At 48.7% G+C, this 17,108-nt stretch overlaps 1 protein-coding gene across 1 annotated transcript in view; it reads left to right on the forward strand.

The window, feature by feature from the left end:
* PMFBP1 (polyamine modulated factor 1 binding protein 1) overlaps positions 1-14,472 on the forward strand; it is a gene marked incomplete at its 5' end in the record, with an annotated part of 37,842 nt that extends 23,370 nt beyond the window's left edge. Inside the window, 13 exons of the mRNA XM_084906859.1 lie at positions 2,278-2,404; positions 2,505-2,662; positions 4,137-4,377; positions 5,555-5,744; positions 5,894-6,047; positions 6,931-7,098; positions 7,324-7,461; positions 8,874-9,038; positions 9,590-9,757; positions 10,037-10,204; positions 10,983-11,086; positions 11,674-11,748; positions 14,156-14,472. Of these exons, the coding sequence (XP_084762985.1) occupies positions 2,278-2,404; positions 2,505-2,662; positions 4,137-4,377; positions 5,555-5,744; positions 5,894-6,047; positions 6,931-7,098; positions 7,324-7,461; positions 8,874-9,038; positions 9,590-9,757; positions 10,037-10,204; positions 10,983-11,086; positions 11,674-11,748; positions 14,156-14,426 (2,127 nt within the window). The 3' untranslated portion in view covers positions 14,427-14,472. The remainder of the gene's footprint in view (positions 1-2,277; positions 2,405-2,504; positions 2,663-4,136; positions 4,378-5,554; positions 5,745-5,893; positions 6,048-6,930; positions 7,099-7,323; positions 7,462-8,873; positions 9,039-9,589; positions 9,758-10,036; positions 10,205-10,982; positions 11,087-11,673; positions 11,749-14,155) is intronic.
* Positions 14,473-17,108: the final 2,636 nt, after the last annotated feature.

Raw genomic sequence — 17,108 nt, forward strand, 5'->3', positions numbered from 1 at the left:
CCACATGGATACTGCCATGCCCTAGCAAGTGTGTCTGCCAGCATTAGATTTTGGGACTGGTTTTTGTTAATTGTACCTGTCTCTTAATGTGCTTCCATCAGTCCACCTAAACTAGATAGAGTCCTGTTGGCTTGTCAGATTCATAAGGACCATTCCAGCCTTCTAGCGTCTGGTTGGAGTTGAAAAGTAGCAAATTTAGGGAAGATTATTAATTCAAATTCACTCTCTTTTTGAAAACCTGATATTTTAGAAACTCAATGGCATCTCAAAAGTTGATTCTCATAATGAATAAGCATTTAAACCATGTAAACAAATGGCAAGATTTGACCAAACATACAGTCAAAACTAAGTCAGGTCTCCTCCTAGGTGAGTCATGCCTGAACCTGTGGTACAAGACAAAGCCAGGCACTCGCGGCCATGCTGGGGCATGGCAGGGCAGCCTGCTGAGGCTGAAATAGGGGCAGCGAGGGGCAGCAGAGAGAGTAGACACATATATAAGTTCTTCAAGGGGTCCCCAATCAGGGAGCAGGGACTCCTCTTTCCAGGACTTTGTGATTCCAGAAAGTTTGAGTGAATGAGGGATCAGTATTGAACTTTGGAGTTTCCTCCTTGGATATCTGTCAATATTTATTTTAAAGGTCAGTTCCTTGTTATTCACATCCTGACCTGCAGTAAGGATAGAACTCTTTTTTTTTCTTTTTCTTTTTTTCTTTTTTTTTCTGAAAAGTGTCTTCATTTCTCCCTTACTCTTCATTTTTTTATAGCGGTAAAAAAGGTGGATTAAATTTTCCATCTTAGCCACTTTGAAGTGTACAGTTCATCCACATTAAGTATGTTCACATTGGTGTGCAACAAATCTCTAGAACTTTTTCATCTTGCAAAACTGAAATTCTATATCCATTAGACACTAATTCCTCTTTTAACATTCCTTTTTTTTTTTTTTTAATAATACAGACTTTCCCAAGAAACAGGATATATTGTACCTTCCCCCACCATTTTATATATCTTATCCAAAGCCTTCATGTTGCCTGGATATTCTACTGGGAAGCGAACCATCCACATCTCAGTTAATGCCAGCAGCCCTCTCCCCCTCCACCGGCCTGACATAGACTGGACCTTGGAGTCCCTGCAGTGCCCACCTGAGTCAAATGGTGACTGGCCTGTATTTCTCCAGCTGTCCCCTGCCTTCCTACTGCAGGCCTCCCGCACTGTCAACTCTGAAGTCACATGACTATCTCTTCCCACCTCCCTTGATGCCCAGACATTCTCATTGTTCCTCCTCTGCCAAGTGTATATGCCCCTGCCTTCTCTTGGTTACAGCCCATCTTCCTCTCCTTCAGGATAAAAGCCAATGTCCCTGCCAAGGGACTACAGTCCCACGTGATGTGACTGCCCCCTAACTCCCTCACCTTATCTCTTGCCACTTTCCCCATCACTCACTCCACTGTAACCACATGGCCTCTTCCATGTTCCTTCTCCGGGGTCTTGTCACTGGCTACAAAGCTCTTCCCTCAGATACCTACAACATGCTCACACTCTTACCTCCAGCAAGTCACTGCACAGTGAGGCCAACCAACCCATGCTACTTAATATTGCAACCCCACATACCTGTCTCTGCCCCCTTACCTCCATTCCCCTTTGTTGTTCTATTTCTTCCTCCATAGCACTTACCCATTTCTGTTTTCTATAAGTCACTACTATTATGCTCATCCCTCCCAGATGGTCAGCTCCATGGGGGTAAGGATTTGTGTCTGTGTTGCAGTACCTGGGACAGTGCCTGGCACTTGGTACATGCTCCATCAATGACACTGATTGTTATAGGGAGGAAGAATTGGCTTCTTTAGTACACATTCAATGTGAGTGTGAGAAGTCTGCCATATCCTTTTTTATATTATATTTTTAAATGGATGTGTAATTAACAGACCATAAAATTCACCATTGAAAGTGTTCAATCCGTGTCCTATAGTATATTCACAGAGTAGGGCAACGTCGCCACATGTACAATGTGTTCAATTGTCTCTTCGGGCCCAGAGACGATTCTGAGGACTTCTTCAGTACTTCTCATAGCACATAATAAGTTCTAGCACATTTTCATCAATCCAGAAAGAAACTGGTATCCATGAAGAGTCACTGCCCATCACCCACCCCACCCCCAACCCCTGGCAACCACTATTCTGCTTCCTACCCTCCGGATTTACCTGTTCTGGACATTCGGGATTTTAGAAAGTGTTCTTCCCCCATGTTCTCACCCTGCCCTGCTCTTTTCCATCTTTCCAGATACTGAAGCACTTGCAGGAGCAGAAAGACAGCCAGTGCCTGCACGTGGAAGAGTACCAGAACCTCGTGAAGGACCTGCGCATGGAGCTCGAGACCGTGTCAGAACAAAAGAAAAACATCATGAAGGGTACAGCGTGGGCTGGTGGGCTGTGGCCAAAGGGCGGGGCCCCAGAAGGAAGGCAGAACCCGCCTCTAAGCAAGAGGCCCTCTGTCTGGCCCCGCTGTAGAAATGATGAAGTTGGAGCTGGACCTGCACGGGCTGCGAGAGGAGGCATCTGCCCACATGGAGAGGAAAGACAAGGAGGTCATCATCCTGCAGCTCCGGCTGCAGGAGCTGCAGGCGCAGTTCACTGAGACCCAAAAGCTCAGCTTACAGAAAGACACGGTGAGGCGAGGAGCTCTCTAGTCGGAACTAGCAATAGGGCGGGTGCGAGGCCAGGCCTTGGCCAGACAGAGCACGTTCAGCAATTCTGCACCTCCTGTGAATGCTTGGGGGCATCAACACATGTACAATGTGTCCAGTTGTCTCTTCGGGCCCAGAGACGATTCTGAGGACTTCTTTCGTACTTTTTATAGCACATAATTAATAAATAAAATAGCATTACCTTAATAGAGATATTGCCTCTAGTAAGAAATAGATTTGTCCCCAGCCCTGCAGAGAGTTAGGAACACACTTGGCATTGTTCCTTTATGCTTTTGTTCATGCTTGATAGTGGGAAGTAATAATATAAAATAATGAGTAGCCTAATTAAAACTATAAAGTGGATTTCATTTGTAAAATGACAAATATCTTAGCATATGCAAATCAGGCAGTTTGAAAATATTAAGGGAGCTCCGCCCTAAAGGATCTGTAGTTGCCGACATAAATCAAGGCCCTGGAGAAGCCTAGTAATGAAACCAAGAACAAAAGCTTCTCAGTCAATACTATCCAGCTCTAAACTATCCAGCGAGTAGAAATAATCCATCTGGTTGACTGACTGGTCATCCACACCTCCGATTTCAAGGCACAGAGGTGATCCGTCAGTCAAAATAGAGGCATGTGGAGAGATGACAGCAAGAAGCAAGGCATCTGGTGGGGTGGGGTGGGGGAGGCTTTGAGTCATTCCTATATTTATCCGACAAATATTATGAGCTCCTAAGATGTGCCAAGCACTGTTCTAGGAACTAAAAATATTATATAAGTGTACACCTGAACCCTATAACATTTTATTAACCAATGTCACCCCAATAGATTTAACTTTAAACAATAACTTTTAAAAAAGAATAATAATAAAACATCCTTACTCTCATGGAGCTTACATTCTAGTGTAGAAAGATGTCAGATACTGATAAATTCCTAAAATAGCTTGGGGCTGTGTCAGGGAAGGCCTCTCTAACAAGGTGACATTTGGGAAGAGAGTTGAAGTGAGGGAGCCACCCAGGCAAAGGTCTTGAGAGAATAGCAAGTGCAAAAGCTCTCAAGTGGGAGTTTCGCTGGCAGGCTCTAGGAGACCACCTCTTGCAGTTAGGGTTGGGGTGGCAAGAGGTGAGGTCAACCTAGTAGCCAAGGACCAGGTCATGAGCATAGCATCATCCTGAGAGGCCTCTTTCTAAGTGAGATGGAGCCAGTGTATAGTTTTGATCAGAGGTATACAAGAGCTGACTTGCATTTTTAGAGTCACCACACCCCCACACCCCCACGCCCCCACACCCCCGCCCTGGTTGCTGCAGCGAGGGGTGGCAGGGAGCTAAGGTAGGAGGCTATTGCAATATCCAGGCATGAGAAGATGGTGGCTGTAAGAGGGCTCCAGACAGTCTCTGGTTGACCTTGCCCTGCCACTGTCAGGCCTTCATTAGCATTAACGTGTTGCTTTCCTCAGCTCCTCCAAGAGAAAGACGAAATGCTGCACGAGCTAGAGAAGGAACTGACACAGGTTCAGACAACCCTCCTGAAAAAAGAGATGGAGTTTGAGAAGCAGCAGCTGATGACGACAGAACTGGAAATGGCCCTCCGGGAGGTGAAGCAGCACACATGCGAGGCGGAGTGCGGGGCCCTGCAAGCCGAGGTGGAGAAGCTGAAGGACTTCCTTGAAAATGCCCAGCAGCAGCAGAGGATGGCTGGTGAGGCCCCAGCAAGTGCTGCCCACCACACTCCCAACACATGGGGCTGGAGCCTCTTTCTCTCTCTCAATGGCCATCCCCCTCTGCTTCCTTACTTTCTCACTTCAAGTCTTCCTTTGATCTCATCTCACATCTCAGCAGTTACTTTATTCACCTCCAGCCTCACCTTCTCTCTGGAACCTTCACCACACAGCAGGTGTTCACTTTGGGACCGTGAACTGCCTGCTGTTTGCTCAGCAGCTCAGATGAAGACCCTCTCCTTTCTCTGCCAGGGAGGGCAGGGCTGTACTTTGTTTCTTTGCACCACATTCCTCTCCATCTTCTCCAGAACCTTTGTCCCACAATTCATCTCTTCCTTCCCTGTTTTTGTTTTCAGTCTTCACCTGAGGACATTTTTCCACTGATTTTTGAAAGAGAGGCATAGAGGAGGGAGGGAGGGACAGAGAAAGAAGGGGAGAGAAACATCCATCACAATGTTCCTAAAGCATTCTTTCCTTCATGTCTGGTTCCTGCCCAAGAACACAAATATCAAGTCTAAACTTTCTCTCAAAGTCCTCCAAATCCCCCTCTAGTTCATGCATTTCCTCAGCTCTGTCTCCCAGAACTCCTACCCAGTTTCCTTCCCAATCACACCAGTCTCTGCCCATCCTCTTCCCTCAGGCCTTCCCCTTCCCTTCACCAAGCATGTACGCTAACATTCCTCTCACCTGGGATTTCCTTCTTCTAAGGTGGAACCCTGCCCCTGTTCCTCTGTAAGTCCACCTCCAACGGTCCTCACATTGACGTGCTTCCTGGCTTAACACCATGGCAAGTGTAACGTTGCAGCGTGCTCTTATCGAGAGGGGCAGCTATGGTTCCTCACTAGACTCTAAGCTCTTAGAGGGTCAGGGCGTGTGCCCAAGGGCAGGATGAGTTGCATAAGATGCACTGAGCCATCCCTATCAATTTGTTTCATTTTGGTGAAGAAGGAGACCACAGCTGAAGGGTAGTTGAAGACAGATGATGTAACAGCGCTCCTTAAGAGTGATAAAGAAATGGAGAGAGATGAGGACAGATGGGAAATTGAAGTAGGTCATGAAGGAATGGACTGTTTCACTGGTCTGATTTGAGAGTGTGATCTTCACACATCCTTCCCTCTCACGAGGACATGCCCCTGGCTTGTCTCCTGTCCTTGCAGCTCAGCAAGCAGCCCAGTACAAAGAGGAGGCCGCTCTGGCAAAGACGAACCTGGAGGATTGCCAGAGGAAACTGCAGAACTGCGTTCTCATGGAGAAGCAGAAGGCCGACACCATCCAGGAGCTGCAGCGAGAGATCCAGAAGCTGCAGAAGAATTCCCAGGCAGCTGGGGAGGAACTTGGACCCAGCAGGTACCACAGGTTTACCTCCGGAGACAGGCTCTGTCCCTAGTGAGCCAGCCAGGACCCAGCGGGCCACTGCCCGGGAGTGGGATAGCCAGCTCACAGTCCACCCACACAGACCACAGCCCGTCCTCCTACTTCCTGCCACTTTGCTTTAGGAAACGGATAGAGGAGCTGACATTCGAACTCTCCGAGGCCGTGAGGAAGTTTGAAATTTCAGAGAAGGAAAAGAGGCAGTTTCAGAAGACAGTGACTGAGCAGGAAATGAAACTAAATGAACATATAGATCGTATCAAAACCCTACAGTACCAGGTATGAAAAACAAGTAGGCTGCCAGCTCAGGCATTTGCTCTGTTTAACGTTAAATAGATGGGTCTTTATTTGGGAAGATGCCACCACCAATCCATGGCAAACGAATTGTCTGGAATTTGTGTTAGAATGCTAAGCCGGCTAGTCAGCTCCAGTTCCCATGACCAATAATAAGTATTTTCAAGTGCTAGGCTTAAAAATGGTCAAAGGACAGCCCTCGCTGGTGTTAATCAGGGGTTAGAGCACCAGCCTGCACACCAAAGGGTCTCAGGTTCAATTTCTGGTCAAGGGCGCCTACCTGGGTTGCAGGTTCGTTCCTGGCCCTGGTTAATTGTATACAGGAGGCAACCAATTGATGTGTCTCTTATACATCTCTGTCTCTCTCAACTCTTTCTCTCTCTTTCTCTCTCTCTCCCCTCTCCCTCCCTCCCTCCCTTCCACTCTATCTAAAAGCAATGGGAAAATATCCTCGGGTGAGGATAAATACTCAAAGGACAATGTGTTGTTGTTTTTCTAGGATTCAAAAGCTATCCTTGTCAGTTAAGTTAAAACCTTTGATCTCTGAATTATTCTTTTTGTGCTTTTCTCGGATTTCTTTAAAACTTTATTCGCAGAGGTTTTATGTGGAAAGAGTTGGTAATCGGGAGAGAAGGTTGATACAGTGGGAGCTGGTTCTATAAATAAAATAGGTTGTTATATCTACTTGGGGAAAAAATGTAAAATGTTGTTGAACATCAGAGGAAACTTTTACAGGATAAATAACCAAGACGTTGTCCTCATATTTATTTCAGCCATTCCCTGTGTACAATTGTCTGAGTTTGTTTATGTGCTTTTCCAAAAATATGCAGTCTAAAACTGTCCTTCAGTTCAGTTTTCATTTTCTCAGCACAGAGAGCTAACCAGCGCCAAAACCACTCTAGAAGAGGAGCTGAAGGAGGTAACAAGGTTACTAGAGGAGAAACGGGAACAATTGAAAAGAAGTAAAGAACGGGAAACGGCGGTGGAGGTGGAGATTGAGACACTCCGACAGGAATTAAAAAAAAAAGAAAAGACGGTAAGAAGGGGAATCTTGGAAGACTAGAAACAAAACGGAGGCTGTGGGTACTCAGACCTCAGGGGGGAGGGAGGGAGGGTGGGAAAGGCAGGTGAAGGGAAGAGGAAGGCCTGAGATACCACAGAGTGAAGAATGGAGCTGTAGGGAAGGAAAGGAGGAGTGGGGTTCCATAGGAGTCTGAGGGTAACACCTCTTTTCTGGGCTTGTTCTTGAATTGGGGAACAGTCAAAGGAGGCTTTACGGAAGTTGGAGGAGGAAAATGAAAATAACAAAGCACAGGGTCGTAGATTTTCTACACAACTGGAGTCCGCTCTCAGCAAACAGGACGCCTCCCAGAAAACCATCCAAGAACTGACCAATGAGGTGAGTAGACAGAAACCCCAAGGGAGTAAGAAACTCTGACCCAGTGTCCGTTGGCCTGAAATGGGCTCCTAGCTCTCCTCCACCAGAGAAATTCGACTACCTGCTGGGCCCAGAGCATCCTATGGTGAACTGTAATTTCTCCAGCAACTCCCCTGGTTTACTGTGCAGACCCAGGCGACCCCATGGCTTTCCAAAGTCTACCAAAACTGTACTCTTATTTGCAGAAGACCAAATTATTCCACCTTTAGGATTAACTTCACCACCCCCTCCCAGATATATAAATAGAGGGGCAAAAATACAATCTAACGCTTCTCCCATTCACTAGTTCCTAAGGTCAGAGATTCTCAGAATTCCACTTGAAAAAACAGTAAACTTCGAGCCCTGAGCAGTTACTGAAGAAAACCCAAAAGAGTGTTTCTCTGTGTGTGTGTGTGGCCACATGGAGAATGCAGTGTGCGGGAATACCAAAACACAGGAGTCAGGCACACGAATTTCTGAGGTCTCCCTCCTGCTTCCAGACTTAGATGTCGATCCTGTAATTAAAAGTGCAGAATAAAATGGCTAATAACTTAAGCATCTTCATGATCATAGCTCACTGCTATGTAGTATATATAACCTTACAAAGCACTTTTTACATCCCATTTGATCATCAAGAAAGTTGAAAGAATCCCGATTTGCAGAAGACACTGAGACTCAGAGAGATGAAGTAAATGACAGAGCCAGGGTCTCAACATAGACCCTCTAACTCCTGTCTCAATCCCTTCTAATGAGCACAAATACTCAAGACTTACGTGTAAGACACAGACTCTCGTTTTTAAATATACGTCTGCCAGAACTATGTATTCAGTGCATCTCTAATGTCAAACATTGCCCCATGCAATATTTCACTCAGTCAAAAAAGATTAATATTTACTGAGCACCTATTATGTGCCACGCCCTGAGCTGTCAGTGATGGGATACAGCGATGAAGAAAGCAGGCGCAGCCCTATTTTCATGGGGCAGTAAGTCTAATGAATTACGTCAGGAACAAAGTGAGGCATAATGCACACAACAGATACTATATCGTGTCTCCCATCCTAGAACTGGATCTTTATCAAAGGCTGCAAAGTCTGGGAAAGGGATTTTCATGTGCTTGACACATCATGGCCCAGAACCTCCAGGAGTCCTTGTACTGGGGGGGGGGGACACATGCTAGCTAGAAGAGAAAGAGTGGGGAGAGGAGTGCAGACGAGCCTGGAATGGCAGCTCTTCCTTTTACAACAAGGTGGTGGAGATGGGGGCATTCTCACACACTGCTCTACGGGCTGGTGCGGAGAGAGGAGAGCCCAGCGTTCGCCCGTCCTGTCTCCAGTGGACACAGAGAATGCCTCCGTCGCCATGACCCCTGACAGTGATATTCCCCCTCCCTAAAGGTAGCCTCTCAGAAGGAGACCATAGAGAGTCTGCAGGCCCAGCTGGAGAAAGCGAAGCAGAAAGAGCAGCAGTCTAAGCAAGCCATGGTCAGTAAAGAAGTCTATGAGGAACTATCCCGGAAGTCAGCTGCCTGCCAAGACGACCTGACGCAAGCTCTCGAGAAGGTGGGCCACACCCTGGGTCTCTTAGGACAAAGAAATGTCCCAGCAGCGGGAGAGGCATCGAAACCGGTTTCCTGCACCACTGACCGTCCCGGAGGCTCGTGCCAGCCCCGGCACGGCACGAGCTGGGATGTCTGTCCAGAGAGGGCACACTTCTTCTGAGTACGGGTTTTGGGGGGGGGCTGGGAGGAGCAGGAGGGAGGCCAAATCTGACAGATCTTTCTGCCCATGGGCGACCCAGGGCAAGGTCTTCCCAAAACCTGGGTTATCAGGTAAATCCATGCCCCATCCCTGTGCTGACCATGTCTGACTGATCCATTCACCGGACTAAAAAGAGAGGTAACAGAGGAGGGAATGTAGGGATGCAGAAAACCAACTACTGTCACTTCCCTCCTTCTGTGGGACGATAGGAAAGTGATTGGGAGTCTGCCGCCCTTGGTAGAGGTGAGGGAGTGGGGGAAGGGGGAGTGTTGGAACCCTTCTCCATTCAGAGCTCAGCAGAGAGGCCCACAGGGCTCTGAGGGTCACCTCATCCCCTTTGTCTTTACCTAAAGCTCAACCACTCGATCTCAGAGACCAAGAGCCTGCACCGAAGCTTGATGCAGGCCCAAGATAGGAAAGTTCAGCTGGAAGAGGAGATCATGGCTTATGAGGAGAGGATGAAAAAGCTCAACATGGAATTAAAAAAACTTCAAGGCTTCCATCAGGAGAGTGAGATAGAGGTGAGGAGCAGCCTGGGGCTCAGGCTGCCTTCCACTTCCAGGTCCCCAAGGTCACCTCTTGCACCCACAGCTTTTTAGCACTGAGCCATAATGGGTTCCCGCCCCTTGTTTGGTCCTGTGAGTTTTAAGGCCCGGAGGCAACAATCGGAGCAGCAGCGCCCTCTGCTGGCCACTGGCAATAAAACGCCCCCTAACAAAGCTGAGAAAGGGCCCTCCGGCCTGGTCATGGGACCAGGGGGGCTTACCGGGGTCTCCTCCTCACTTTGCGCCCCTGAGCAGGTACACGCCTTCGACAAGAAGCTGGAGGAGATGAGCAACCAAGTGCTGCAGTGGCAGAAGCAGCACCAGTGTGACCTCAAGATGCTGGCCGCCAAGGAAGAGCAGCTCCGGTCCTTCCAGGAAGAAATGACCACCCTGAAGGAGAACCTCCTCGCCGACGAGAAGGATGTAGGTGCTCCTCGACTTCTGGTCACTTCTTCCCACTTCCTCCCAGCACTGCCTACAGCCACCTGACTACCGTACAGCCCTTGGTGGGCGGGGGTGGAGGTGCCTGGGAGCAAGGAAAGACACCCGCTCTATTCAGCGCAAAGCAGGGTCTGGCTGCTATAGCGTTTGTGTCGCCCTAACCATCTTCCTGTGGCTTTGCTGACAGAGATATTGAGCAAAACAAAAGCCCCATTCTAGGAGAGGAAGAATGCCACCTCCTTCCCTGTCAGGTGCCACTGGGCAGTTTTCCCCCAGAACCCATTCTGATGCTTTTATTTTCCCTGCAGTGGAGTCAGCTATGATCTTAGGATGTGCCCCATGCAGTGAAATTCATGGCAGGAAGCTGTAGGATACCTTGGGGTGGCCACAAGGCCTTGGCTGCAGTTGGGGGGGGGGGGGGGGGGGAGCATTTCTTTCTCATGGTATTTTTTCTTTCCATTTAAAAAATTAGCTTAACTGATTTTTTTTTTTAGAATAATAATGCCTTTGGCCTGAAAATAAGGGTACAAGCCCACTTTGTCTCTACTATACTGGTAAACGGTAGCTGCTCAGAGATGGCATCTTCCTGTGGATGCAGCCTGCATGCTGGAGGTGGCATCCTGCTGTGGCAGTTCCAACTCTGGCCAGCAGAGGCAGTGTTTCTTCTCCCAGGAAGAGAGAAGAGGCCTGACTTCGGAGCAGGGAGGTGATGGGGCCCATGCTTCCACCCCTTACCATCTCATTTTCTTCTCCTACAAAGCCCTGCTGCCTGCCCCAGCGGTCTGTGCTCAAAGACCCCTGCAGGATGCACCGAGAAAATGATCAGATCATGACCAACATGGAGCAATGGGCAAAAGAGCAGAAGTAAGTAAGAAAAAAATAAGGCCAGGTCCCACGGCCTGGGCTAAACTGAGGTCCTATAGATGTGCCACAACATAGTCTCTCCCCTCTCTCTCTCTCTCTCTCTCTCTCTCTCTCTCTCTCTCTCTCTCTCTCTCTCTTTCTCTCTCTCTCTCTCTTTCTCTCTTTCTCTCTCTCTCTCTCTCTCACACACACACACGCACACGCACACGCACACGCACACACACTGTCCTTCTGGGAAGCTGACCCCATCTCGGCCCACACCCACGTCTTGGGGGTAAGCTAGAAGAACCCGCTGATGTAGAAGAGGAGCAGCTCTGATGAGTGCTTCACTGAGGGTCAGATTTCCTCTCCCCAGCCTGGGGTCCGGCTTCACTGTCTAGACCCCCTGAACTTGCCTGGGATCACAGGGAACCTGCACAGGAGTTGAGTATGGAGAATCCTCTTCATTGCCAGGGGCCAGGAAGGCTTCAGCTCTGGGGACTGGGGCCCCGCAGAAGCCTTGCTGAGAACACCCAGTGTCCCATGTAGCCGGCCCATGCTCTGCTCACAGGGGCCTGGGAACTCTTTTCTCGCGGATTTTATTGCAGGGTCGCCAACGAGCAACTAGGAAACAAGCTCCGTGAACAGGTCAAATACATTGCCAAGCTGACGGGTGAAAAGGAGTAAGTAATCCCACACCACCTGGGCTGCCGCTTGGGCCCTAAGTAGAAGGATCGGCCCGGAGCCAGGGCTGGCTTTCTCACTGGCTACGTGAGTCAGACCCCAGGAAAGGCCTGGGACTTTGGAAAAAGCCCCAGTCCTATCCACATCTGTGATACCTTGGGCACATCACTCTACCTCTTGAGGCCACAGTTCCCTCAACAATAATAAAAGGAAGTTAATAGTCTCCACGCGCCTTTCCACTGTCACTTTCTGGGATTCTCTGAGGTCAGAAACGCGGAGAAGGAAAGAGCACAGAAAGCAGACTGTGTTAGTTAGGGTGGGGGGGCCAAGATGCTGTAACAAAGATCTCTAAGTGGAGGAACATAGAACATAGAAGGAGCAGCTCTAGGAGGTGAGAAGTCCAGGTTGGTGGGGTTCCTCTGTCCCACAGGGTCATTTGGGGACCTAGTTCCTTCTAACTATTGCTCTACCCTCCTCTGGGCCTTGCTTTATTTTCATGGTCAAAGCTGGATCAGTAGCCAAAACCAGTTTGGCTCAGTGGATAGAGCACCGGCCTGCGGACTGAAGGGTCCCGGGTTCGATTCTAGTCAAGGGCATGTACCTTGGTTGCGGGCACATCCCCAGTAGGGGGTATGCAAGAGGCAGCTGATTGATGATTCTCTCTCATCAATGTTTTTAACTCTCTATCCCTCTCTCTTCCTTTCTGTAAAAAATCAATAAAATATTTTTATTTTTTTTTAAATCTGGATCAGCAGAGAGTGGCAAGAGAGGAGTGTTGGAAGTTCAGGAATGGGGTAAAGATACGAATGTCTAAAACAGATTTCAAAGGGGGAGTAGTAATAGGTAAAGACAAGCTCCAGGGCAGGGCTTCCCAGTCTCCTGCTAGAGAACACTCAGAATGTGACCGCACTGGTTTGGCACCTGGAAGGGTCTGGGATGGGGTTGCTCTGACCAGTCAGCAGCTGCCCCAGACCCTGCACTAAGGGCGGAGGTATCCCAGCACACCTAGAACCAACCGTTTGTAGAAGGCTCAGTTCCAGGCTGCGACCTAGAGAGAGGGGTGCCTGAGTGGAAAGAGAGGACATTGGAATAAGGAGGTAGGAGCGGGGAGGCTATGGCTTGGATAGAAAGTACGAAATGTTGAAAGCATTGGGGGTGCTGACAGGAGTGGGCCAGAGAGGGTGGCATAGAGCCAGGGGCATGGCGGCCCCACCTGCAGGCCCAGTGGCATTGGGATGTGGCGACCTCGTGAGGAGCTACAAGGCACTGGGTGTCTTCCACTCTGGCCAGGTTTACTGACAGCAAGAGGGCAAAGCACAAGCCCAGCGGGGAAGTTGAGGATGAATTTTTTATTTGATTTCCTTTAGAATAAAAAAAAAAAAATTTTTTTTTAAAAAACATAGAATTTTCTCACTAGGATAAAAATATTTTCTGAAACGGTTTAACGAAAAGAAAATTGTCCGAATCTGAGGGAAACAGAGAACAGTCAGGCTTTTTCTTATATTGTGCCAAGTTCTGGTCCTCTCTTCGTAAGGAACCCATTCTTGAATTGCTTTGTAGGAAAACCATGTTCGAATAATAATAATAATAATAATAGCTCCACTGATATGTATTACGTACACATGTGAGGCACTAAGGGCTTTACCTGTGTTAGCTTAGGCGGATGAGGAAAGGGACTCACCAGCTAAGTAACTTGCCCATGGCCTCACAACTAGTAAGTGGCAGAGCCAGCATTCCAGCCCGGGAAGTCTGGTCCCTGATGCCTTGTCACCCTCCCCTCCACCTTGATGTGGAGAAATACAACAGTTGATGTGAATAATTGCCATGGATCAAGCAGTGGGAAACATGTAAAGTTATCTTCCCCGTCATTTTCTCATTGTAAAACGGGGATGTGTGACTCCCCCGAGCTCTCAAACAGAGCCGGATCCCCGTGCTCCCCACCTTCCAGCAAAGGGAGGTGAAAGAACGTGGACTCGGGCGTCAGAACAGAGTGAGTGAAAGTGTTTCCGAGGCATGGCCATGCGAGACGGAGGACACGTGGTCAGAGTTGTTCCTAACAGCCCTCTGGCTCTTCCAGTCAGATCTCTCTCACTTGTCACACTCCGTTATCCCCATCTAACAGATGAGGAGACAGAGCCAAAGCTGAGATGACTCATTGGGTCTGGAGGAAACAGAGCCAAAGCTGAGATGACTCATTGGGTCTGGAGTCCACCCCAACCCCAGGCCTGGCCTCTTCCAGGGACACACAAAGGCTCCATTCCCACGGAGCACGTGTGAGAGGGCTCGCTCTGGAAGGAACCAGGCATTCATGTCTCTCCATTCTGGGTGCCTTCCTCTGTCCTTTCCTGGGGGGCAACCGAGGAGCTGACACAGACCAACACCCACCTGTCCTCCTTCCTTCCCCAGCCACCTCCACAATGTGATGGTCCACCTGCAGCAGGAAAACAAGAAGCTGAAGACCGAGATCGAGGAGAAGAAGCTGAGATCCGAGCGCCAGAGGTTATGCGCGAAAGCGCTGAACCCGTGCAAAACGGAGCCCACACACAGGAAAATGTATGGCGCCTTGGACTGGAGGGGGGCGTCCCCGAGAATGGATGTCACCAAGTTTGTCGGGACTCCGCTCTGCTCAGGTATGTCCCCCACTCGTCTTTTGTTGCTTACTGTGATGCTGTCTTAGTCCCATGGCTCAAAATGATAGCAGCCTGGCATTATTTCCCAAGAGATCACTGGATTGCGAACTCGAAAGGGAAAAGAAAACAAGTCAGGGCCAGAGGTCACTGTTTCCCTGTCTATGGACAAGGCTTGTTCTTCTCACCTAAGTGTCTTTGCTGGTACCCAGCGCCCATGTCTCAGATCTGTCCCTTACCCTGACCAGTTGCAATTGTAGGGACAAAGAGCAGCAGAACAGGCATCTTCCGCCTGCAGTGTGTTCTGGAAGCCACACGAGAGCGCCCTGTGCCCTGCACAGCCATCTTTTCTGCCACACAGACTCCCTGTCCCCCTGGGGAAAACCACACCGCAACACAGAGGCCTTCCTTGCCCGAGGCCAGTGCTGAGGAATCCCCTCATTAATTTCTCCTCAAGTCAAGACTGTCGCTTCCTCCCGATTCCCTCGGGTTCTTCATATTGAACCAGCGCCCTCCCCTGGGCATCATTCCCACACGCCTCTCAGAGGACAGTGAGTCCCCCTCCCTCCCTCTTGACCTGGATCAGCTCCTACGAGAACATATCAAGGTCCCAGCCTACTTTGCAATACGCTGATGTTTACTGAGTTCTGTCCGCTTCCTGCAGTGGAGAGAGCCTCAGCACCTTACCTCCCTCTCCAGGCCCAAACTCTGAAACAAAGACATGCGCACAGCAGTCCCGGTGAGCTCCTGGCATCCTGCAGACCCCTCTGGCCCCTCCGGCCCCCAGCAGTGTGTTCACCGCTGCTTTCTCTGGATTCTAATAAGTATAGGCCTCTTTCCCATTTATAGGGGTTGTCATTCCCAAAGCGAGCTTCTGGATTCATTTATAACCCATCAAGAGATGATTAGCTCCTTTTTTATTCTTTCTATCTCTGTCTGGAATGTAAGAAGAAGAAAAAAAAAAATCTAAAAACCTTAAAGAGGAAAGTAACCCTGAGGTGCAAAAGAAAGGCCGAGAAATAAGTGATGCATTTTCCAAACGGAGGGGGAGAAAAATCGCCATCTGCTTCCTCCCTGGCCACCACATTTCATTCCTCCTCTGAACGGTTTTATTTTTCTCCCCAGCCAGCTCAATACAAGTGAAACTGCATTATAACAAACTCCAAGGGCAGCTAAACTATTTTATGGTGGTAGGATTTTGTTAAACTGAGTACATGTCTAGAATTTCTATGTCTAATCTGTAGGAAATTGAGAGAAATGGCTACGAAGGTAAAGTAAGAGAAAGAAGTAAAAGAGCTTGCGTTTCAGGGTGGAGGGGGAGGGAAAGCGAAGGGAGAAACCCACTAGTTGGCAGCAGTGCTTAACTAACCTCCCTCCCCAGCCAAACAAAGGCCAAGAAAAGCCACTGCTCACAGCGACAGAACTGGGGGAAGGCAACTGCAGGGGTGAGGGCACACCTGGTGTTTCCTCTGCGGTGGGTGTGGTCTGCTTACACTCTCTTGACTGTGCTCCCCCATTTGACTTAGAATAAGGATTTCTTTTCTGGAGAAAACAGAGACTGGAGAGCCTGGTACTAAGAATAGTTTCCTGCTTCTAGCCTGTGGGCCATTTTACTTAAACCAAAATTCAGTTTCATTAAAATTCCCAGTACAGTCTACTAAGAAGGCATTTTTTAATTTATTTTATAAAGAGGTTTTCTACAGGTTGGTTAAAGTGATAATATCTGGATACTCTGAATATTGTACATTTTCTTAAAGTTGTTTTTCACTTCCTGTGGGGTGATTTCACTGGAGCCAAGCAGGTAGCAAGGGAGTTACGGGGAGCAAAGGTGTAGCGGAGCCAGAAAAGCACCGTGATGCCACCCAGCTGCCTGGCCTTCACACAGGACAAGGGGCAGGGAGGCTGAGTGCGGCCTGCCTATAATGCTTTAAGCCAGAGGTGGGGAACCTTCTTTCTGCCAAGGGCCACTGGATATTTATAACATCATCCAAGGGCCATACAAAATTATCAGCTTACAAATTAGCCCGCTGTATTTGGTCAAACTATTAACTAACCCCGAATGCCTTGGCAGGGCCTGACCAAATGACCTTGCAGGCCTCACAGGGCCCGTGAACCAGACCTCCCCCTACCCTACTAAACAATAACCAAAGTTAGTTACTAAAAAGTAGTTTAAACAGCTGATATTTAAAAAAAAAACAACACACACACACAAAAAAAAACAGCTTCTGTATGATACTTAATGATGGACACGCGTCATTACACGTTTGTCCAAACTCATAGAATGTGCACCATCAAACGTGACTCCTAATGTAAACTGTGGCCTTGGAGTGTAACGATGTATAGGTTCATCCAGGGCAGTGGTTGGCAAACCACTGCGCAGACTATTAGGCAGACTCAGGTAGAGCCTTGGGCAGAGGAGCCTCCCCTCATCTGTGGCACCCAGGGTGCCAAGTGTCCCTGGCCAGGGGTTCTTGCTTTTAAACTATTGTAGAAGGTCAGATTGGGACCCATGGTTTTCAACACCTCTCCATTTTCTTCTCTAAAGACCCTGCAGGTGAGTTTGTGACTTGTCAGAGCCAGTTAATAATAAAGCATGAATTGGAAATCTTAATCTTTTCCCTTTTCTGTTGCATCCCAAGCCCCAGCGTGTAGATTACATCCCAGCTTACTTCTCTCCACAGAACAGATAGACAACTACTGCTAGCCCTTCAGCCCAGGCAAGCACCCAGAAG

The sequence above is a fragment of the Pipistrellus hanaki genome (genome assembly GCF_964339955.1).
Source record: "Pipistrellus hanaki genome assembly, chromosome: 15".
Lineage (NCBI taxonomy): Eukaryota > Metazoa > Chordata > Mammalia > Chiroptera > Vespertilionidae > Pipistrellus > Pipistrellus hanaki.